At 40.1% G+C, this 23,411-nt stretch overlaps 1 protein-coding gene across 1 annotated transcript; it reads right to left on the reverse strand.

The window, feature by feature from the left end:
- Window positions 1–1,133: 1,133 nt before the first annotated feature.
- LOC104250120 (endoglucanase 5) lies at window positions 1,134–5,377 on the reverse strand. Its single transcript, XM_009806679.2, has 11 exons — window positions 5,129–5,377; window positions 4,369–4,581; window positions 3,448–3,648; window positions 3,184–3,270; window positions 2,935–3,099; window positions 2,684–2,807; window positions 2,429–2,592; window positions 2,014–2,341; window positions 1,881–1,922; window positions 1,713–1,787; window positions 1,134–1,593 (listed from the first exon to the last, which is right to left on the reverse strand). The coding sequence occupies exons 1-11, from the start codon at window positions 5,330–5,332 to the stop codon at window positions 1,304–1,306; spliced, it is 1,893 nt and encodes a 630-aa protein (XP_009804981.1). The 5' UTR covers window positions 5,333–5,377; the 3' UTR covers window positions 1,134–1,303.
- Between the last annotated feature and the right edge of the window lie 18,034 nt (window positions 5,378–23,411).

Raw genomic sequence — 23,411 nt, forward strand, 5'->3', positions numbered from 1 at the left:
TACCCTCTGGAAAATGAGGGGACTATCCGTATACTGGTGAAATCGGAGCTAACACTGAAACCCGATTTCCCGGTGGGATAAACGAATCAATAGTATGAATACACGGGATCGAAATCAAAGTTGTAAACTTCTTGTACCAAGGCCCGAACGAAATACTCGCCATCGGACTTGATAAAAAGACGCACCTCGGACCCGGGTTGGGTTTTGGGACTTCGGGAAGCGCATGAATGGTTATAGGCGACAGATAAATGGCAGTGATATCCGGAACCAATCGGATATCACAGCGCAGATCTCGCTCGATGGCGGTTACAGATCAGTAATTAACGAGGGATGGGGATTTTTAACTTTTTTTGATTTATACTAGGAGTAAAATTCTGCTACTATATAAAGAGGAAGTTAGTTTAATCTGGAGACACATAGTAACACGCATATTAAGGCAATATAAACTTATTTTTTTGCTTCCTAGATATTGAAAAGTTCTTATTTTATTGTTGTTCTTCATATACATTTGGCTTCGAACCAAGGGTCCGATCGAGGGCAAAATTACTGTTCAGCGCAAATCCGAGCCTAAATGTAACATCACAATTGGTTTGGTTATTCTGTCTATATTTAACTCGTTTATCTAACATTCTTGATTATTTGTGTTGAATCAACCCACATATCCTTAAAACGCGTATAAATTTAATTGTTATTCATTTTAAGGGTAAACAAGTAGAAAAAGCAACAATCCTTATTTATAAATAAGTTTCTTTCCTTTTTGCCCTATCTTACTTTACTACGGCTGAGGTGAATGGTGGCAGTAACTTTAATTGATAGGGAGATGATCAATTTATAGGATTAAACTTTAATATGGTATGAACATCAAGTAACTAAATGAACGAACATGATTTGTTCATTACTAAATATTTAAGTTGTGGGCTTAATATTAATAGGGCCACTAATAATAAGAAAAAGTCTAATAAACCCCGGTTTAAACACTCGTGATGCACTCGTTCAGGCTTGGATCTTACCACTGAGATAGGATCCTCTGTGCACCTCTCAGATATAGATAAACAACAACTTTTGTCGTGGTAGAAATTTAAGTAAAGGCATTTTCTTGCTACCAGTCAAGAGAAAGAAAAGAAAAACGAATATTAAACCAATAATAATTCACAAAGTTCATTGATCTCAGAATAGCATTCTCGTTGCCATGTTACAATTGTCAATGGTTCAAACATGAAAAACAAAAAGGGAAAATATCTTGGTAAAATATTAGAGCCTATAGAAAATTGGATAAAATTGGTTTTCCCCGTGCATCTTTCAGTTAGTGGTAGCTCTTAATTGAAACCCTGGCTTGGGCACCTCCTTGAACATATACAAAAATGAGTTCTGAACCAGGTGATAGTATTTTAATCCACTGAGGAAGCTCATAGGTGTTCTTTTCTGGGCATGGACTGAGCCCCCACAATGATCCTGAAAGGTTTTCAACCGTTAACTTGAGATCTGTGATTGGCTTTTGAGATGTGTTCTTCACCACCACCTTGTGCTTGTAGTAAGTTGTTGGACCTATTGTCCATGTTGAAATTATCGAGTGCAAGAACTTTATCGGGCCACCTACAACAAATGTTATTTTTTTATTTTCTAAGTATTGTATATAAACATTCATTGCGATGTGAATTTCTAGTACAAAAAGAAACATGAAAGTGCAATGTAAAATTATTGATGGAACAAACCTGGAGCTTTATTGTAGGGGTTTGATGATTCTGGAGCTTTGTGGTAGGGAGATGCTGGTTGTGGGTGATAGGAAACTGCGAATACGAAAGCCAAATTGTTGTAAGTTTTCAATAGTTGTGTAAAACTTCATTTCAATTTTTCAAATGTTGTAAAGTATAATTACAAACCTGGAGGCTTCTGGTAAGGTGTTGGTGTACGATGATAAGAAGCTGAAATTTAAAGCCGAAACTACTAATTAGATGGCGGGACAGGACACTATTGAAAATCTTAAATAGGGCTTGCAATTTTATTAATGTTTACCTGGAGAGAGGGACTGCAATTTGCAGAAGAGTCCTACAAGAGGAGCTGAACCGGATAATGTTGGCTCGGTTTGTTCATAGTTGGACCTGTCATCACTGAAGTCATCGGTTTTGCTTGGACCTCCCACAAGGCCACCATATATAATGTTGGGATTTGCCTGAGGGCGTCGATACCAAGTCTCAAATCCTTCTATACAAGTAACAGCAGAATGAAGGACTGAGACGGGGGCAATGGAGGCGCCTCTGTGGTGAACATGGATCGGGTAGTTTTGTCCATAACCAACCAAGTAGCTAATAGACTTGGGATTTTTACCAAGAATGTAATCAGCCTGCAACATGCCGGATAACAAATTACTGAAATAGATCCTTTTTCTTTCTTAAAAATAGTAGAGGGCCAGCTGATGAAATGTACATACCTGTGATTTAGCAAAGGAAAGGACATCTGATGGCTGAACTTGACCTTCCGGACATGTTAATACAGCCTTTCTCTCAGAAAGATAATCGGAGTACATGGCAAGTAGGAAAGCGGCTGATGAAGCGTATTGCAGATTATTCCATTCGCGAACATAAATCAGGCCTCCTGGAAGACGACAAACAAATTGAATGTTTACTAACTAATCAACATTTTAAAGTACAGTTTTGGGGAAATAATTCTATCTAGTTGTACTGACCAGGAGTCAGGACTACATTATACCCATTATTTTTCTGCAAACAAGCACAGGTAAAGTAATCTGCTTTAGCCTGGTACTGTTTTAGTGTTGGAGTGTATGATCCACCATCTCCATCTAGGAGAATCTACAAAGTAATCAAACCAACATCTCATCAGACATTCCACATGAAAAATTGCATGACCTAATACTCGAATAGCTAAATCTTCTGTTACAACAAATTCTAAAAGTATTATTTGAACTATTTTAATTACCTTGGTAAGAAGGATTTGAACACCAGCATATTTGTTGTCCCAAGAAAATTCCTTGACTGCCCATCCAGTTCCACCCAAAGATACCGCATTGTCCACCACATATTTTAAGTAGTACACATCCTTAGTTGCTCGATAGAGCCAGGCAGCAGCCCAAAGAAGCTCATCCTACATCATGAAGAAAGTTGATTTAAGCAAAACTAGTGGCAGGAAATTGTCTCCGAGTAACAGGTAACAAAAATGATCACTAACCGAATAACCAGATGATGTGTAGAATGCTTGAGCATTTGGGATGGAATCATCATACAAACCTCTGAAGGTATCCGCAAATGAGAATAGCTGCAACATTTTCAGAATTTCCAGTTAAATAAAACAAGAATGCAAGAGATCCTCTCTTTATAGTTTATACACACACAAGGGCAAAGCTATTAGCCGGTAAAGGGTGGTTACATATTACTTCGAACACCTTTGGCAAAATTTCTGACATTTACCACTAACACACACATAGGATGTTACCTGTTTCGCGTGCACTAAAAGGAGGGCAGAGTAGGAAGAGCCATAAGGCTTGAATGCAAGAGAGGCAGCAGCCAAAGCAGCAGCAGTTTCAGCAGCAAGGTCAGAACCAGGGTGGCTGGGATCAAGTTTATAAGCATTTCTTGGGGTTGTCATGTCTTCTGCTCTCTCCCAACAATAATGATCAGATTCTCCATCTCCTACCTGAAATTTTGGCCAAGGAAACTAATACTTTAACATCTCATTATTCCAGCATTTTGCAGTTTAAGTGGACTACAAAATTTTTCAAGATTCATCTCTTCTTTAAAATACAAAAGAAAGTCAATTAATAATAAGCTATAAGGCATATTGAAACATTTAGAGAAGTTTCAAATAGTATGGTTGTGTTAAAAAAAAAAAATCTAAATACGTAGTTGGGGTTTAACTAATTCATCCTTATTTCACTTCCTGAAGTTAATCTTTACCTGCCAAGAATATGAAAAGTTGCAATGTCAAATAAGATACGCCTTGGTCAAATGAACATAATGTTATTTGTAGGTGATGTACAATTGAATGCCAAAAATTAAAATTTCCTTGATTAGGTGACAGGCGTAACCATTTTTTTTTTAATAATTTCACAAGTAATATTGGAGCCAACTTGTGCACACCTCAATAGAAAGAGATCGCTAGTACTTTTTATCTTTGTTAGGATTTGAATCTTAATCTCCGATGATTTTTCATCCACTTCATCAATTAACCGTTTGGCTATACCCTTGGCCTTGGGTGATTGATTAGGTGTAGCATATTATTATTGCTAGTTAGCTAGAGAAAGTCCAGTTCTTCATGATGCAGGTGACCAAACTATTGCAACTAACTCTATCTACCAACATAGAGAACAAGTAATTGAATGTAGTCGGGGTAGAGAAGAAGAATTCATGCAATCACCTGAGCCCAGAGAACATTAGGCTGAGTATGGGCTTTGATGAAATAATCAGTACCCCACTTAATGGCAGCCAATGTATTGCCCATCTGATTAAGTTTTACAATTTCCTTGCTGTAGTCAACAGCACTCCATGCTAGCATTGTCAAACTGAATGCCATTGGCAATCCAAATTTTACATGATCTCCTGCATCATAGTACCCTCCCACCAAGTTTACCTGCATGCATTCCCATTTCAACCCTCAGTGGTGTACAGTGTTTGAAAAAGTAAAAAAATGAATATAATGACAAGTGGTGTTATTTTCTATATTTATACGCAATATTTCCATTGTGTCATGTGACATCACTTGTATCAAGGTATATCCGTCCCTTGACACCCATAATATTACTAAAATATTGACAAATTTCGCCCATCATATACGCAATTTCTTCCAAATCTTTTTCTAATTTCTAGCTATGCATGCTTCCCTCTAAAATATAGAAAGAAATCCATAACCTATATTCATCATTTAAAAAGACTAGATACTTCAGGTTCACTATTAATTAACATCAGAGCGGCTGTAAGCTTTGGCAAACCATCTTTGTTGACACCCTTTAGCCAGAAAATTCATTGTGTAGCTAGCCAGAAAAGTAGACATTGAATCTCATTCAATGTTTACTTCTTTATATTTTGACTCTGCTTGATGAAAATTCTAGCTCTAAGTACTTGTTAGTTGGTAAGAAAAACACCATAAAAGAAATTAAAAGAGAGAAAGATGGACTTGCCCTTTGGAGAAAACCATCCTTGAGTCCAGAATCTCCGCGCCATTTGACACGTTGATGTGGAGGCAATTTTCCAGACCTCTGTGCCTCAAAGAAGAGCAAAGTCTTGTCCATGGCATCTCCATAATCAAAATTAGCCCCTGCCTGCAAAGCCAGTAGGCCAACTAACAACAAACCAATAACGTGTAACTTTGATGATATTCTCATTCTTCTTCTTCTTCTTCTTATTTCTTCTTTCTCTAAGAAAGGAATTAGAACAAAGAAATAATATTGAAAGAAGTTAGTGCATGGATATATATATATATATATCGAAATGGGATTTTGTTTCTATAATTATTAATGTGCGTTAAGGTGGTAGCCTACACGTTCGTAGACTAATAACGAAGTTTAAGCTCCCCACGTCTTCTTGCCTTATACTCTCATTAACGCCTTGTGAGGATTTGTACGTGCGTCTCACCTCTATCAAAGTTAATGTGGAATCTTTTTAAATGATTATTTATATTTGACTTTATTTTTATGCTTTACTTACCTTATAAAGCTGACATTTGGAGGATTGTTAGGTGGGAGCGGCTCCGCTCCATTAGGGCTTGCTCCAGTAGTTATCAATGCATGTTTAGATTAATGATACGTGTCCATGTGAATCTTTAAAGGATGAGATTGTTTTTGTGTGATGACCCAAAGGGTCACTTGTCTTAGAAATAAATTCTATATTCTGAGGCCTTAAAATCTCTTTCTTGTCTCAGTTCGATTTGCGTGCACAGTTCGGGCGCGCATCCGGAAAACCACTATGTGAAAATCTGTGAAAAATGATAAATTTTGCTTTTAAAATAAATTTAAGTTGACTTCGGTCAACATTTTGGGTAAACGGACCCGACCCGTGATTTGACGGTCCCGGAGAGTCCGTAGGAAAATATGGGAGTTGGGCGCATGCCCGGAATCGAATTCCGAGGTCCCAAGCCCGAGAAATAAATTTTTAAAGAAAATTATTTTCTGGAATATAAACGAGTTTTTGGAAATGAAATGTGTTTGAAATTTGATGGTATCGGGCCCATATTTTGGTTCCGGAGCCCGGTACAGGTCTTATATGTGATTTAAGTTGAGCTTGTAAAGTTTGGTAAGAAACGGAGGTCATGACGTGATTCGGAACCTTAGTTGTAAATTTTGAAACTTTGAAGGTTCTTGAGATTTCATTGATTTTGATGCTAAATTCATAGTTGTTGATGTTATTTTGATGATTTGATTGTACGAGCAAGTTCGTATGATGTTTTTAGGTTGGTATGCATGTTTGGTTTGGAGCCCCGAGGGCTCGGGTGAGTTTTGGATAGGCCACGGAGTGAAATTTACACTTAGAAAATTGTTGGTGTGTTGCAGGTCTGCAGGCTGGCTCGCAAATGCGAACAATGTATCGCAAATACGAACTTGGCCTGGGCTGCCTTGGTCGCAAATGCGATGTAATTATCGCAAATGCGACAGCATTATCGCAAATGCGAAGAGGACTGGAATCATTTGCGAACCTCTGTTCGCAAATGCGAGGTTAGCAGCATCTGAAGGGTTCGCAATTGCGACATCTGCGACCTACAAATTCATTACTTAGCTGAAAATCTTCCATTTTTCAAACTCTTTCAAAACACAAACTCTCTTGGGCGATTTTCCAAAGAAAAGTTCTTCTCCAAATCGATTGTAAGTCATTTCTAACTCGTTTTCTCCAATCTTTAACATCTTTTCACATGATTTTAACTCAAAAATCAAGGGTTTTCATGGGGGGGAAATTGGGTGTTTTGGGTAGAACTAGGTTTTTCAAATTTTGGGGATCTGGACCTCGATTTGAGGTCTGATTTCAAAACAAATTATATATTTGGGTTCGTGGGGGGAATGGGTAATCAGGTTTTGGTTCGAACCTCGGGTTTTGACCATATGGGCCCTGGGGCGATTTTTGACTTTTTGGGGAAAACTTTAGAAACCTATTTTCATGCATTGGAATTGATTCATTTAGCATTTATTGATATAGTTAAGTAACGTGTGGCTAGATACGAGCGAATTGGTGGTGAAATCAAGAGGTAACGCGATAGTTGAGGCTTGAATTGTGTTCGTGGCATCGAGGTAAGTGTTTGGTCTAACCTTAGCTTGAAGGATTAGGAGTTGTGTCCTATTTGCTATGTGTTAATTGTTGAGTACGACGTATAGGCATGGTGACGAGTATATATACGTTGGTGTCAAGCATGCCCGTGAGTCTTATACTATGATTAATGTGATTCCATTTGTATTTTTCATGCCTTATGTGATATTTTTTTATTGTTGAGCAAGGCTTGTGGAAGTAATATTGATATTTGAACATTGAAGAGTGTTGGCTCAAGTTGTAAAGTGATTTGTGGAAGTATAATTGGCAATTTAACCTTATAGAGCATTAGCTCAAAATTATAAATTGAGTTGTGAAGTAAATGTGGAAAAGAAAAGAGGATTATGAAGTTGTCTCCCTTGCCGGAATGTTGGTGTTTAATGTTGTCTCCCTTGCTGGGATGCTATTGTTAATATTGTTTCCCTTGCCGGGATATGACTGTTGTACTATTGTTCCCTTGCAGGGATTTAATTGTAAATTTGTTGATTTTCTTTCCCTTATTGATTTATGATTGTTGTTTGGGTGAGGAAGAGTGTTAAAACACGAAGGGTGATGTTGTGCATTGTTTTGATGAGAGAGTATTAAAGCACGAAGGGTGATGTTGTGTATGATTTTGTGAGAAAGAGTGTAAAAGCACGAAGAGTGATGTCGTGCCGCATGATGTACAATTTCGTACAACTTATATTGATTTTTATTGATTTTTATGGTGAGGACGAGAGTAAAAGCACAAAGGGTGATGTCGTGCGTATTATATTGATTCTTATGGTGAGGACGAGAGTAAAAGCACGAAGGGTGATGCCGTACACTTGTTTGATTTCTAATTCCTGTTGATAATTGAGTTATGGTGTTCCTTATATTTACCTGTTTTTCTTCTGTTATTATTTGATGTTTCCCCGCAGCATGTTTCCCCCTCTCATCCTTAACTATACATTCCTGCTTTTATTTTCTGCGGTATATGATTTAACTACACAGGTTTATTTGGTAGTCTGGTCCTAGCCTCGTTACTACTTCACCGAGGTTAGGCTAGGCACTTATCAGCACATGGGGTCGGTTGTGTTGAAACTACACTCTGCACTGTGTGTAGATCTCGGTGCAGCAGCTTTCAGACCTTAGCTTTGGAGTTGCTGCCTTCAGTCCATTCGAAGATCCGAGGTAATCCTGCAGGCGTCCGCAGGCTTTGGCGTCTCCTTCTATCATTTTATCCTGTTTCTTTTATGTATTTCAGAGACAATGTCGTAATAACTCTTTCGGACCTTTATTTATAGTATTCCTAGACAGTCTGTGAAATTGTGACACCAGTCTTCGGTAGTTTATGTATGGATTGGTATTGGCAACTTTATTAATATATTATGTTTCAACCTTCCGCTTTAAATTTTGCGTTGTTATTATAATATTGGATTTTAATTGTTAAAAGAATAAAAATGGGAAAAAGGTAAATAATTCAAATAGTTGGCTTGCCTAGCTTTCACTAGTAGGCGCCATCACGACTCTCAAGGGTAGGAAATCCGGGTCATGACAAGTTGGTATCAGAGCTCTAGGTTGCTTAGGTCTCACAATTCACAGACAAGCTTAGTAGAGTCTGAGGGATCGGTACAGTGACGTCTGTATTTATCCTCCAGAGACTACAGAGTTAGGAAAAACTTCACATATATTCTTTCTCTAGGCTCCAAAGACAGGGTATTGAGGATGCAAGGTCTGGTATGTGTACCTAATGTTGATGGGCTTCGGGAGTTGATTCTAGAGGAGGCCCATAGTTCGCGGTATTCCATCCATCCGGGTGCCGCGAAGATGTACCAGGATTTGAGGCAACACTATTGGTGGAGGCGGATGAAGAAAGATATAATTGGGTTTGTAGCTCGGTGCCTAAATTATCAGTAGGTGAAGTATGAGCACTAGAGACCGGGTGGGTTACTTCAGCAGATAGAGATTTCGGGGTGGAAGTGGGAGAGGATCACCATGGACTTCGTAGTTGGACTACCACGAACTTTGAGAAAGTTCGATGCCATTTGGGTGATTATGGATCGGCTAGCCAAGTTCGCGCGTTTCATTCCTGTGTGTACTACCTATTCTTCGGAGCGGTCGGCGGAGATTTATATCCGGGAGATTGTTCGCCTTCATGGTATTCCAGTTTCCATCATTTCAAACCGAGGTACTCAGTTCACATCACGGTTCTGGAGGGGCGTACAGCATGACTTGGGTACTCGGGTGGAGTTGAGCACAACATTTCACCCCCAGACGGACGGACATCCCAAGCGCACTATTCAGATTCTTAAGGATATGCTCCGTGCATATGTGATGGAGTTTGGAGGTTCTTAGGATCAGTTCTTGCCACTGATGGAGTTTGCCTACAACAATAGCTATCAGTCCAACATTCAGATGGCACCGTATGAGGCTTTGTATGGTAGGCGGGATCCCCGATGGGTTGGTTTAAGCTGGGTGAGGCTATATTACTTGGAACAGACTTGGTTCAGGATGCTTTGGAGAAGTTTAAGGTAATTCAGGATAGACTCCGTACAGCCCAGTCTAGAAAGAAGAGTTACGCAGACCAGAAGGTTCATGATGTTTCCTATATGGTTGTAGAGCGGGTCCTGCTTCGGGTTTTGCCTATGAAAGGCGTTATGAGATTTGGGAAGAAAGGGAAGTTGAGTTTGGGGTTTATTGGCCCTTTTTAGATATTGCGACGTGTTGGGAAGGCTGCTTATTAGCTTGCCTTACCTCCCAGCTTGGTAGGGGTTCATCCGGTATTTCATGTTTCGATGCTCCGAAAGTATCACGGTGATCCGTCGCACGTGTTGGATTTCAGTTCAGTCCAGTTGGACAAAGATCTATCCCATGTTAAGGAGCCAGTGGAAATATTGGACAGGCAGGTTCGGAAGTTGAGGTCAAAGAACATTGCATCAGTGAAGGTTCAGTGGCGGGGTCAGCCGGTCGAGGAGGTGACTTGGGAGACCGAGCAGGATTTGCGCAGCCGTTACCCTCATTTTTTCACTACTTCAGGCATGTCTATATGCTCGTTCGAGGATGAACAAATGTTTTAAGATGGGGAGGATGTAACGACCCGGCAAGTCGTTTTAAGAATTAATGCCCCGATCCCCTATTAACTGCATTCCCCATATTTATTTCTGCTATTATGACTTGCCGAGAGGATTCGTTTGGAGTTTCGGAGTATTTTAGGACACTTAGTTCCTAAATGAGAGCTTAAGCTTTAGAATGGACCGCAATCAGAACAGTGTGAAGACGGCATCAGAATGGGATTCTGTCGGTTCCGTTAGCTCCGTTGGGTGATTTCGGGCTTAGAGGCGTGTTCGGATTGTGATTTGGAGGTTCGTAGCTTAATTAAGCTTGAAACGCCGAAAGTCAAATTTTTGAAATTTCTGGTTCGATAGTAAGATTTTGATATCGGGGTCGGAATGGAATTCCGAAAGTTGGAGTAGATCCGTTGTGTTATTTGGGATGTGTGTGCAAAATTTCAGGTCATTCGGATGAGGTTTGATAAACGTTTTGATCAAAAGCGGAATTTGAAAGTTTTGGTAATCCTTAGGCTTGGATTGGAGAGTAATTTGTGGTTTTAGCATAGCTTGATGTGATTCGAGGGTGGGAATAAGTTCGTATGATGTTTTAGAATTGGTTGGCATATTTGGTTGAGGTCCCGGTGGCCTCGAGTGCTTAACGGAAGTTGAATTGGACTTAGGAAAAATGTAAAGTTGGCTGGATTTGTCATAACCGCACCTGCGTACATGGGCCCACAGGTGCGGGCTCGCAGAAGCGATGGAGGAGCCGCAGATGCGGCTAGGCGTTTGGAGTTATGAAGTCGCAAGAGCAAGAGCTGGAGCGCAACTACGAGACCGCAGGTGCGGTAGAAGAAGCACAGGTGCGGCTTGGTGCTTTAAGTGAATTCTCGCAGATCCGCACCTGGGACTGCAGGTGCGGAAACCTTGGGCAAGAACCTATATAAAGTTTCTGTCGCGATTCTGGCCTATTCTTTCACCATTTTATCCGAGAATTTGAGCTTTTTGGGAGGCTTTTGAGAGAGAATTCAAGGGAGCTTCAAGGAGGTAAGATTTTTGGAACCCAAACTCGTTATTATGGTATTTTTCTACTGATTTGGCAAGAAATTTATGGAAAATAAGGGTTAAATTTGGGGGCTTAGGGTTTGAAATTGGAGACTTGGAATTAGGGATTTGAGGGGTTGTTTGTGGTTCGATTTTTGTGTATTTGGTATGTATGAACTCGTGAGAGTGTGAGGATTCTAGTTTTGCGAGTTTTATCTGATTCCAAGATGTGGGCCCGGGGGACTTTTTGGGCAATTTTCTTAATTTCGCGTGTTAGCTTCGAATTAATTAGTGGAGTTAGTTACTTGAAGTTATATTTACATTATGCAATTAATTTGAATAGACTTGGGCCATTTGGAGTCGGGTACTCGTGGCAAGAACGTGATTTCGAGTTGATTGAGCTGGTTCGAGATAAGTGGTTTGCCTAACTTGTGTGGGGGAACTCCCCTTAGGATTTTGGTATTGTTGTTAAATGAGTGTCGTGTACGTGAGGTGACTAGTGTGTACACGTGCTAATTGTTGAAAATTCCATTTTCATTAAGCTAATACCATGTTTTCTTGTAGTTTAGCAAATACTTGTACTTGAAGCCTCTTGTTTAGATTAGGAAAAGCATGCATACGTGACTTAATTGCCCTTCCTGCTTTAATTACCTACTTGTATTATGTGCAGCATGTTAGAGTAGAAATTCATGTCTAATTCTTGAATAGAACTGTATACTTTTTCTGAGATGGTTGTGTATTTACTTCGGGACTACGGGACGATATCCCGGGAGATCCCCCTGCTTGTTTACTTTGGGACTACGGATCGGTATTCCGGTAAATCCCCCTGCACATTTTTATTTGGGACTACGGGACAGCACCTGATAGATCCCCTGTACTGGATATTTACTTTAGGGACTACGGATTGGTATTCCGAGAGTTTCTCCTGCATCTTTATGATTCGTACTACGGGATGGTATCCCGGGAGATCCCTTGTTGCTATTTCTGTGTACTGAGTTAGGTTTTTCTGTGTTTTTATTCGTCATAAACTACTAACACTTCAATTATATTGTCGTATTCTGTACTATTTTACCTTGTTTTTCATGTATAATTAGTAGGGCCCTGACTTTCCTTGTCACTACCCGACCGAGGTTAGGCTTGGCACTTGCTGAGTACCGTTGTGGTGTACTCTTGCCCTTCCTGCGCATGTTTTTTATGTGCAGATCCAGGTTCTTCGGCTCAGCCATACCATCAGTGAGGCGAGGCGATCTTCGGAGACTTCGAGGTATATCTGCCGCATCTGCAGACCGAGGAGTCCCTCTCTATTCTCCCTCTGGTTTTAGCTCTCCTGTATTTACTTTTGTTTAGACATTCTGGAGTTAGAACACTTGTAGTTATTCAACAGCTTGTGATACCATGAGATTCCGGATTTTGGGAGTTGTTTCAATTTGAGAGTTAGTATTGTATATGCCGAGCGGCATCTCAAACGCTTTATTTATGTTTATTCTGCGGTTTTTGGATAGTTTTTATCTTTTTCTTCTTGTTACGCAAATTTTTGATACCCAATATTTCCCCAAAATATTTTGAAATTGCATATATACCTTCAAAATCATGCATTAATAGCAATTGGTATTTTTCTATAATTTTCCTATATTTTTATTAATTTATCTAGCATTTTATTCCCAATAAATAATTACAAATGATTTCAAAAGCATCTAATTTATTATCTATGGTCCTATGTAAACCAAATTATTTCATAATTAGCCAAATTGGCATCTTTTGGCTATAATTGCAATAACATTGCAGTTATAGCCCAATCATATGATTTTATATCATTTTTTTACCGGAAATTAATCATTTGTATTTTTAAAACTAAGTAATCATTTTTAACTATTTTTCTATGCATAAAATTCATTTTGTATAATTATTAGCCAATTTATAAACTATTTTATTCAATTTAATTGGGTATTTAACAAGTAGCCCCATTTTATTTCGATTATAAACCAATTAAACAGCCGCCAAAACCCCAATTAAATCAGCCCAATACCCAAGCCCAAACCTAAATTCTACCCGACCCAATCCCTAGTCCAATCTAGATCGTTGATCAATTCTAATCAACGGTCCAGATCCCCCATACCATAATTAACCTAAACACTACCCCCCCAAACCCTCATTCCTATCCTCTCATTTGCTTTCACCCTCTCCGTCGTTACATATCTCATCTCTCTCAAAATCCTCTCTGCTAAACCTAGCTCCTCTCACCGGACGTTGGCTCGCCGGTAACAATGGAGGTTCCACCACTGCCCCTAACCTCCATGGCTCTCTTCCTATGCCGTTTGTTGCAGCCCTGTGGTCTGTTGTGCCCCTTTTTCCTCGCGGAAGCGGGTTCATGACATTTGAGAGGACAACTCGTTCCCTTTCGGGAATTGGGTTTGAATTGAAGAGTCGCCACCTAATGATTTGAGTGCATTGGGTAAGGGCTTGAAATTATCCCTATAGGAAGGTGTTAGGCACCCCTCAGGATCCACTAGTGTGGTTCCCGCCAGGCTATGGTTGTGACTGTAAGTACAAATAACATGAAGGCGAGTAAGACTTCAAATAAGAGGGGATTTGCACATAAGGGTTACAAATAGGTGAAATTAAAAGAAAACAAAAGAAAAGCTCAATTTTGAGAAAAATAGTTTGCAATTTTGAAAATAAACAATGAAATAAACAAGTAAAGGAAAGGGGGTCCTAGGTTTACAAATAATATGGATCACCCCACACAACATCCGGTAATCACTCCTCAATGAGGGGCTACACGAGATGTTATCGCGTGGTCATCATATCCATATCTACCCTTTCCCACCCTGTTAAGGTATTAAAGCGCGGAATAGTCTCGTTTACTTATTGCATGCTATTACTCGCCCCAATCCTATCAGCCCTGGAGGTACTTGGGACTACTAATCCTAAAAGGGCGGAAAAGTTGGCTTATTTGTGGTTTCAAAGGCAAAATTCTAAGGCGACAAACAAAAAACACATGTAGCAAGTTTGGGGAAAAAGCACATAAGCAAATAAGGCTCAACAGACCTCCTTAAAACCAAAGAAAAGCATATAGTTTAGCATGTCTTGCACATACTGCTTAGGGTTTGATTAAAACTTAAAAGGTTGAGGCAGACTGATTTATTACATATTTCAGATAAGAAATCCGAATCAGGCTTGCCTGCTGGTTGTAAAAATATGACAAGTTTACCTTATGGCTTGCCTGAGTGTTAGACGAAGACCTATAGGCATGCTATCTACTGATTTCAGAAATGAAGAGGTAAATGGATTACAGATAGGTTACCAATTTTAACAGAATAATACAAGTTCAGCAATCGATAATGCGTTACTACTGACAGTTTAATCTTACAAACGAGTGAAGTGATTCAGATTTGATTAGAACCCCTATAGGCATGCTTTCTATGTGTTTGTTAACTTAAAACATGTTATCTAGGTGTTGCATTTTATTACGAACGTGATATCTGATTTCACTGGTTATTAAAACCTATAACATGTTTGCCTAATGAGAGGCGAGTATGCAAGAATCAGAAAGGACTTATAGGCATATTATGTACATGCATGTGCATCCTATAGACATGGTATCTATATACGAATGCAGAGATTCTTATAGTCATGGTATCTAAATGGGAATGCAGAAGTTCTTATAGTCAAGTTATCCACATGAATGCAGAAATTCATAAAGACATGTTATCTTCATGAATGCAGAAATTCCTATAGACAAGTTGTCTATGTGAATGCAGAAATTAATAAGCTTGTAGGCAAGTTATCTATGTGAATGTAGAAATTAGAAATTAGAAATTTCTATGAGAAGGATATCTACATGAATGCAGAAGTGCAGAAACTATAGGCAGGGTATCTATATAAATGCAGAAGTGCAGAAAACCCAATGAGCAGGACATCTACATGAATGTAGAAGTGCAGAAACTATAGGCAGGGTATCTGTATGAATGCAGAAGTGCAAAAAACCCTATGAGCAGGACGTCTACCCCTTGCATGCATGGTTACCCCTCCCTTTTCACTAATCACCCCAAAAGTTTATTACAAAGTTATTACATTCCAAAAATAAAATAGAGAAAATACATCAGAAAATTGAAAATTACAACCAAGGAGAGTCTGATTCAGACTTCCTATCTGAAGTTTCAATTAAACCAACTCCCAAGATCAAGACCCAAAGTCTTTCTCTCATTTGGATGTGTCAAAGTTACCTAAAAGCCTCATATGGACTCCGGCCAGTGCTCACATCCAAATACATTGCGGGATTAAGTCATAGTACAGTGTGGAAGGGCCAGCTCTCAAGTGTCCAAGTTCAGAGGGAACTCAAGGTCCCAAGGCGAGGCTCACAGGAGGGGGAAGAACTTAGAAGCTAAGAGTGAGTGCAAGTACAGAGTTCTGAGAGGGGGAAAGGAGAAGGAAGTAACTTAAAACCAGTGCACATAGGGGTATAGGAGAGTGAGGAATTTGCAGGAAGAGCAGGCAAAGGGGCATACCCAGCAATGAGACATATTGGCACACCCTCCAGCCTACTTAGAGGTTAAGGCCTTAGGGGTTCAAAACTCAATTCATAGACAACAATCCTTGTTGCCATGCCCTAAGTCTCGACTTACAAACACATAGGGGTAACGGGATAGGGAGCAAATGTTCACAGAAATAGGCAAGCAGTAGCACATAGGCATATTAACTTAGATGTTAAACTTTACAGAATAGAATAAAGTAGACATGGATACAAAGACTATAAGTAAACACATTGGGGTGATGCTGAAAATTAAGTTAGGACATACCAGTTTCAAAGGGACAAGTAAAGAAGAAAGCAGTAGTCTTGTAAAAGCCAAAGTGCAGACAAGAAGCAAGAACACTCTAAGTATGAATTCAGAAAAGGTTGTGAGCTTGTGAAGTCTGAAGTCTGTAGTAGTGAAAAGGGGTCGTGCCTTTGCAAAATCAGTAGAAAGAATCTAGTATAGAAGAGTTTAGCAAAAAGGTTCAACATTGTATGAAAGCAAAGGCGTCCAAACTCAGTTCAGAGATTCAAAAATCAGTCTGAAAGAGTTAAGGGTTCTAAAAAATAAAACCCTAGTTCACATAATCAAACCTCGGCGGAATCCCCAAATTTTAGGGTTTCCACCTTGAATCAGATACATAGATGAGGAGGCAAGTAGTCGAAGCATACTCAGAGGTTTCTTACAGAAACTCATGAGAAAACATGCAAACAAGTAAAAAGGTCCAAGCAAACAGAGTGAAGAGACTAATTTGAGGCATAATGAAAGAACAACTGACAGTAGAAGAAACAGTAGAAGCAAAACATGCTTAAGCAGGTTTTTTAGAAAAACATAAACAAGGTAAAATAGTAAGAACATTTAAGAACATGGTAGAAGGAAACAATAGGCGAAGCATATCAGGTCATAGTGGAAGAAAATAGCAGAGCATAGTGAAAAGCATATAGGGACATAGTGTAGAAATACAGTAGAAGAACATGTGTGGTAAAAGAAGGACATGAGAACACAGTAGAGACACACATACACAAAGGAAAAGAAAAAGTCAAAGAAACGCTTTAATCATTTTCAAAAAACCCTAAATCGAAAAGAAGTGATTTTGAAAATAATTTTTGAAAGAAAAGTTGGGGAAATCGTTTGAAAACCCAAGTAGAGCATACATACATAAAAGATCTAAAAAGATCGGAGAAAACCTCGAAGAGTTAGGGTTTCAGAAGAGCCCTAGAAATGAGAAAGGCTTGGGAAAAGGTCCGATCTGAGCCGGAGAAGTCAGAACCAGGCTCGAAACACCATTGTACGCCGGAGCAAGGCCGGAGATGGTCGTAGAACCTTGAATCGGCGGAGACCTGAGCGAAAACCTTCAAGGTCAGACCTCGAATCTTCAAGTATAAGAGCAAAGGGTGTTGAGTTTAAGACTCCCATGGCCTGAGAAGCCATGGATTCCGGTGGTTTCAAGGTTTGAAGATGGTGAGAGGGGCTAGGGTTAGGGAATGTTCGAGAGAGTCTGAGAGAGGAGAGGATTTCAGAGGTGGAGGGTTAGGGGAAAATGATTTTAGGGTTGGGTGCATGTGAATTAAAAAAGGAAAGGAATGATTGTGGCCGTTGATCAAAATGATCAACGGCCTGGATCAAAAGGGGAGGCCGGGAGGGTTAGATTAATTGGGTCAGGGGCGGGTTAAATTGAAATTGGGTTAATTGGGGGGTTGATTCAGGCTATAATTGAAATGAAATAGGGCTAGCATTTAAATAGTCATTTTCTCCCTTTTATTTTATAAAATATAGTAAAATAATTTCTGAAAATAAATTAAAGGTACTAACTTAATTAATAATATATAAATATTAAACTAAAAATACTGAAACCAATTTCATAAGTATAAAATGCAATTAAATCTTAAAATAGGCTAAAATTGCAATTATATGCAATTTAGCCATAAAAATACTAAATAAATATATAAAAATGTGCAAATATTACATTAGCTCTATTTTTGTATAAATACAAGAATAAAATACATTAATCACCAAAATAATAATTTGAGGAACAATTATTGGTTTTTGTACTGTTAAAATAAGGCAATAAATTGATTTAAAAATCTTTAAAAATTAGGAAAAATACTAAAATACTTGGGCATACTTATATATGCATATATATATATATATATATATATATGCTATTTTGAAAGTATTTTACATATATAAAATATACAGGAAAAAATTGGGTATCAACAGTTGCCCCTCTTTACCCAGGAAGGATGAAAGAGTTGTCGGGTAAAGATATGATGGCCAATTTGACCGAACGAAATGGTTTGAAGAGGTTGACCGTGATCTGGTTCCTGAGCTACCTACATATCCTAGGCCTTACAGGAATCAGGTCATATATAGTTCAGGATTCGTCGGCGGAATATGCCGATGGAGATTTTTTCAAGAACGGACGAGATATTCGGGTTGGGATGGATGGCTAAAGTCTAGTAGGGCCGCGGGAACTGGAGCGGGATTGCTGCTGCTGAGGTGGCCATTGCTAGCCGGTTTACCTGCAAATAAGCAATCAAGTGTATATTGTGCGAAAAATTAAACATGATGCAATTTCCCGTCGGACCATGAATGCTGTGTTTGGACGGTTAGGATGACGTCCTCAGACCATGACGTCCTGGTCCATGCAGCGTATAATAAGGGATTCGCAGGCTATGAAATGATGTTCTCGGTCTATGAGAAGGATGCCTCCGAACCGTGATGCCTTTGAATAATGATATGCAAAAGATGAAAAGGGGGTCCTCAGGCCATGGCATGGTGTTCTCGGGCTATGAAAATGGTGCCTCTGAACAATGACGTCCTTGGACAATTTGGCGATCTTTCAGCCCATGAGATGCGGAAGGTGGCGATCTTTCAGCCCATGAAATGCAATAAGGTGGTGATCTTTCAGCCGATGCAGGATTTAAATGAAGTGGCGATATTTCAGCCAATGTAAAGTGAAAATAAAGTGACGATATTTCAACCGATGCAAGACGTAAATAAAGTGGTGATATTTTAGCCATGCAGATGTAAATAAAGCGGCGATATTTCACCCATGCAGATGGAGGTAGAGCTTAACCTCGGAAGGTAGAATGGTAGCCTTATGCAATGCAGGAAATGCAGATGGAGACAGGGCTTAGTCTCGGAAGGCAGAATGGTAGCCTTATGCAACTCAAGAAATGCAGATGGAGATAGAGCTTAGTATCGGAAGGCAGAATGGTAGCCTTATGCAATGGAGGTAGAGCTTAACACTGGAAGGCAGAATGGTAGCCTTATGCAGTGCATGAAATGCAGATGGAGATAGAGCTTAGTCTCGGAAGGCAGAATGGTAGCCTTACGCAATGCAGAAAATGCAGATAGAGACAGGGCTTAGTCTCGGAAGGCAGAATGGTAGCCTTACGCAATGCAAGAAATGCAGATGGAGACAGAGCTTAGTCTCGGAAGGCAGAATGGCAGCCTAATGCAATGCAAGAAATGCAGATGGAGGTAGATCTTAACCTCGGAAGGCATAATGGTATCCTTATGCAATGCAGAAATGCAGATGGAGACAGAGCTTAGTCTCGGAAGGCAGAATGGTAGCCTCATGCAAGAAGTAAAAGGGCAAATGATAATAGAATTTTCTTAGCTGATAGCAGATTGTGATATTGCGACTGCTGGGGATACTGTGTCTGTTGGGGACACTGCGTGCGGATAGCAGCTGTGAGTAAGTGTAACGGTTTTGAGAGTTGTATTTCTGAGCAATGTGAGTCTCGTGAATGTATAGTATATTTGATGATTTTGCAACTCAAGTGCCTCTATCTAAAGAAAAATCGTGAGTTTTGTAGAAGGGGGAAAGTTAGTTCGTATCCCCAATGGTTCTGCTTGACCTGCTCGCTTCAGATCTGGTGATACTGTTCGTATCATTGGGGTAGCATTGCTAAACAAAGCAATTTTGATAATAGACATACATGATTTAGTAAAAGCATAATATAAATGCATAATTAAGAATAGTTTTCTTTATATGAACCGACTACTGCGACGTGGTTCAAGACATTGCAACTTTTCTTGCTCCGGAATTTTGAGGATCCTCCTCAAAATTCTGCCCCAGTTTACTGAGCTGCTGCTTCTGACGGCTGCTGATGATAAACGGCTAAAATCAACTTCGAAATTTTGAGGGTCCTCCTCAAAATTTTTCCCCAGTTTCTAATAGCGGGGGGAAATGAAAATTTTATTGAATTGTGACCGAACCCATATGGCTGCCTACGTATCCCTTCTTAAATGGGAATCAGGTCAGGCGTAGTTCAAATTACATAAGGAAATCATAGATGTTACACATAGCATCGCTTGACTGCGTCTGAATTAATTGGCTTTGGCCAGACTTCTCCGTTCATTTCTACAAGTATGAGGGCTCCTCCTGTCAGAACCCGATGAACCATGTACGTACCCTGCCAGTTGGGAGAGAATTTCCCTTTGTCGTCATCTTGATGTGGAAAATTTTTCTTTAGAACCAGCTGCCCCGGTGTGAATTGTCTTGTCTTGACTCTTTTGTTGAAGGCTCTGGACATTCTGTTCTGATAAAGCTGATTGTGGCAAACTGCATTCATTCTCTTTCCGTCTATAAGAGCTAGTTGCTCGTAACGACTCTTCACCCATTCTGCATTGTCGAGTTCAGCTTCCTGTATGATCCTTAGGGAAGGAATTTCTACCTCAGCGGGAATAACAGCCTCTGTACCATAAACCAACATATAGGGGGTTGCCCCGATTGACGTGCGGACTGTGATGCGGTATCCCAATAAAGCAAATAAGAGCTTCTCGTGCCACTGCTTATGCTTATCTATCATTTTCCTTAGTATCTTCTTGATATTCTTGTTGGCGGCCTCTACGGCTCCGTTCATATGAGGTTTGTAAGCTATAGAATTTTTGTGTTTGATCTTGAAGGTTTTACACATGGATTTCATCAAATCACTATTGACGTTGGAGCCATTATCAGTAATGATTAACTCTGGAATTCCGAACGGACGCATGATACGGTCGCGGACGAAGTCTGCCACGACTTTCTTGGTCACTGCTCTATAAGATGCTACTTCAACCCATTTGGTGAAATAATCAATTGCTACTAGGATAAACTTGTGCCCATTTGATGAGGCAGGTTCAATTTGTCCGATAACATCCATCCCTCATGCGGCGAACGGCCACCGCGAACTTGTTGCATTAAGCTCATTTGGAGGTACCTTTATCATGTCTGCATGTATCTGGCAGCGGTGGCATTTCCGGACATACTGGATGCAGTCCATCTTATAGTTATCCAAAAGTAACCAGCTCGGAGTATCTTCTTTGCTAAGACCAAAACCGTTCATATGTGGACCACAGGTCCAAGCATGAATTTCCTTTAGTAGCCTGGATGCTTCCTTTGCGTCAACACACCTTAGCAATCCCAAATCAAGAGTCCTCCTATACAGGATTCCTCCACTCTGGAAGAAATTATTAGATAACCTCCGAAGTGTGCGCATTTGAGTAGCGTTTGCAAGCTCTGGGTAATCTCCTTTCGCCAAGTATTCCTTGATATCATGAAAGCAAGGTTTTCCATCTGCTTCTTCCTTAATATGAACACAATAAGCTGGCTGATCATGGATCTTTACCGAAATGGGATCAATAAAGTTCTTATCTGGATGTTGTATCATGGATGATAGGGTAGCTAATGCATCGGCAAACTCATTCTGAACTCTAGGAACATGCTGGAACTCTGTCTTTGTGAACCTCTTTCTCACCTCCTATATGTGATGCAGATAAGGAAGTATCTTGGAGTTCTTGGTCGCCCATTCTTCTCGGACCTGATGTATAAGCAAGTCTGAATCTGTAATTACTAGCAACTCTTGGATGTTCAGGTCAATGGCCATCTTGATCCCTAAGATGCAGGCTTCATACTCGGCCATGTTGTTGGTGCACGGGAACCTGAGTTTAGCAGACACTGGATAGTATTGGCCAATTTTTGATACTACGACTGCTCCTATGCCAACTCCTTTGAAATTTCCTGCTCCGTTGAAAAACATTATCAAACCATCATAGGAATGTGCAATGTCTTCTCCTATGAATGATACCTCCTCGTCAGGAAAATACGTATTTAGAGGTTCATATTCTTCGTCCACGGGATTCTCGGTGAGATGATCGGCCAATGTCTGTCCCTTGATTGCTTTCTGAGTTACGTAGACAATGTCGAATTCACTCAGCAGGATTTGCCACTTGGCTAGCTTGCCAGTGGGCATGGGCTTCTGAAAGATGTACTTCAATAGATCCATCCTCGATATGAGATATATGGTATAGGCACAGAAATAGTGCCTCAACTTCTAAGCTACCCAAGTCAAAACATAACAGGTGCGCTCCAATAGTGAATACCGGGCCTCATACGGGGTGAACTTCTTACTGAGGTAATATATGGCATGCTCCTTCCTCCCTGTTTCATCATGCTGCCCCAGAACACAACCGAACGCTCCATCCAATACTGCGAGGTAGAGTAATAAAGGTCTACTTGGCTCAGGTGGAACTAGGACTGGTGGTGTTGATAGGTATTCCTTAATTCTGTCAAAAGCTTTTTGGAAATCATCAGTCCATTTGGTAGCGGCGTCCTTCTTCAACATCTTAAAGATCAGCTCACATATAACTGTAGACTGTGCTATGAATCAGCTGATGTAGTTAAGTCTCCCCAAGAAACTCATCACGTCCTTTTTGTTCTTTGGCGGTGACAGTTCTTAAATAGCTTTGACCTTTGATGGATCCAGTTCTATGCCTTGGCGACTCATAATAAACCCAAGTAGTTTTCCAGCCGGAACCCCGAATGCACATTTTGCGGGATTCAGTTTTAGATTGTACCTTCGCAGTCTATTGAAGAATTTCCTCAAATCTTCCATGTGGTTAGTGGCTTTCTTGAACTTTATGATGACATCATCTACATACACCTCAATCTCCTTGTGTATCATATCATGGAAGATAGTAGTCATGGCCCTCATGTAGGTGGCCCCTACATTCTTTAACCCGAATGGCATCATCTTGTAGCAGTACATCCCTCACGGCATAATGAAAGCCGTTTTCTTAGCATCTTCTTCGTCCATCCAGATATGATGATATCTAGCAAAGCAATCTACAAATGATTGCAACTCATGCTTGGCGCAATTGTCGATCAGGATGTGTATGTTCGGTAAGGGGAAGTCGTCCTTCGGACTGGCCCGATTGAGATCCCGGTAGTCGACACAGACTCTGACCTTTCCATCCTTCTTTGGAACCGGCACAATATTGGCTAACCATGTCGGATATTCTACTACCCTGAGGACCTTAGCTTTGACCTGCTTAGTGACTTCTTCCTTGATTATCAGACTCATATCAGGTTTAAAGTTTCTGAGCTTCTGTTTTACCGGTGGACATGTCGGATCAGTTGGAAGTTTGTGGGCCACAATAGATGTGCTCAAACCATTCATGTCATCATATGACCAGGCGAATATGTCCTCATATTCCTTCAGAAATTCTGTGTATTCTTTCTTTTCTGACGATGACAAATGAACGTTGATCCGAGTTTCTTTGGTATTTTCTGCATCTCCCAGGTTAACAATCTCGGTCTCGTCTAGCTTGGACTT

This window comes from Nicotiana sylvestris, chromosome 4 (assembly GCF_000393655.2).
Source record: "Nicotiana sylvestris chromosome 4, ASM39365v2, whole genome shotgun sequence".
NCBI classification, from domain to species: Eukaryota; Viridiplantae; Streptophyta; class Magnoliopsida; order Solanales; family Solanaceae; genus Nicotiana; species Nicotiana sylvestris.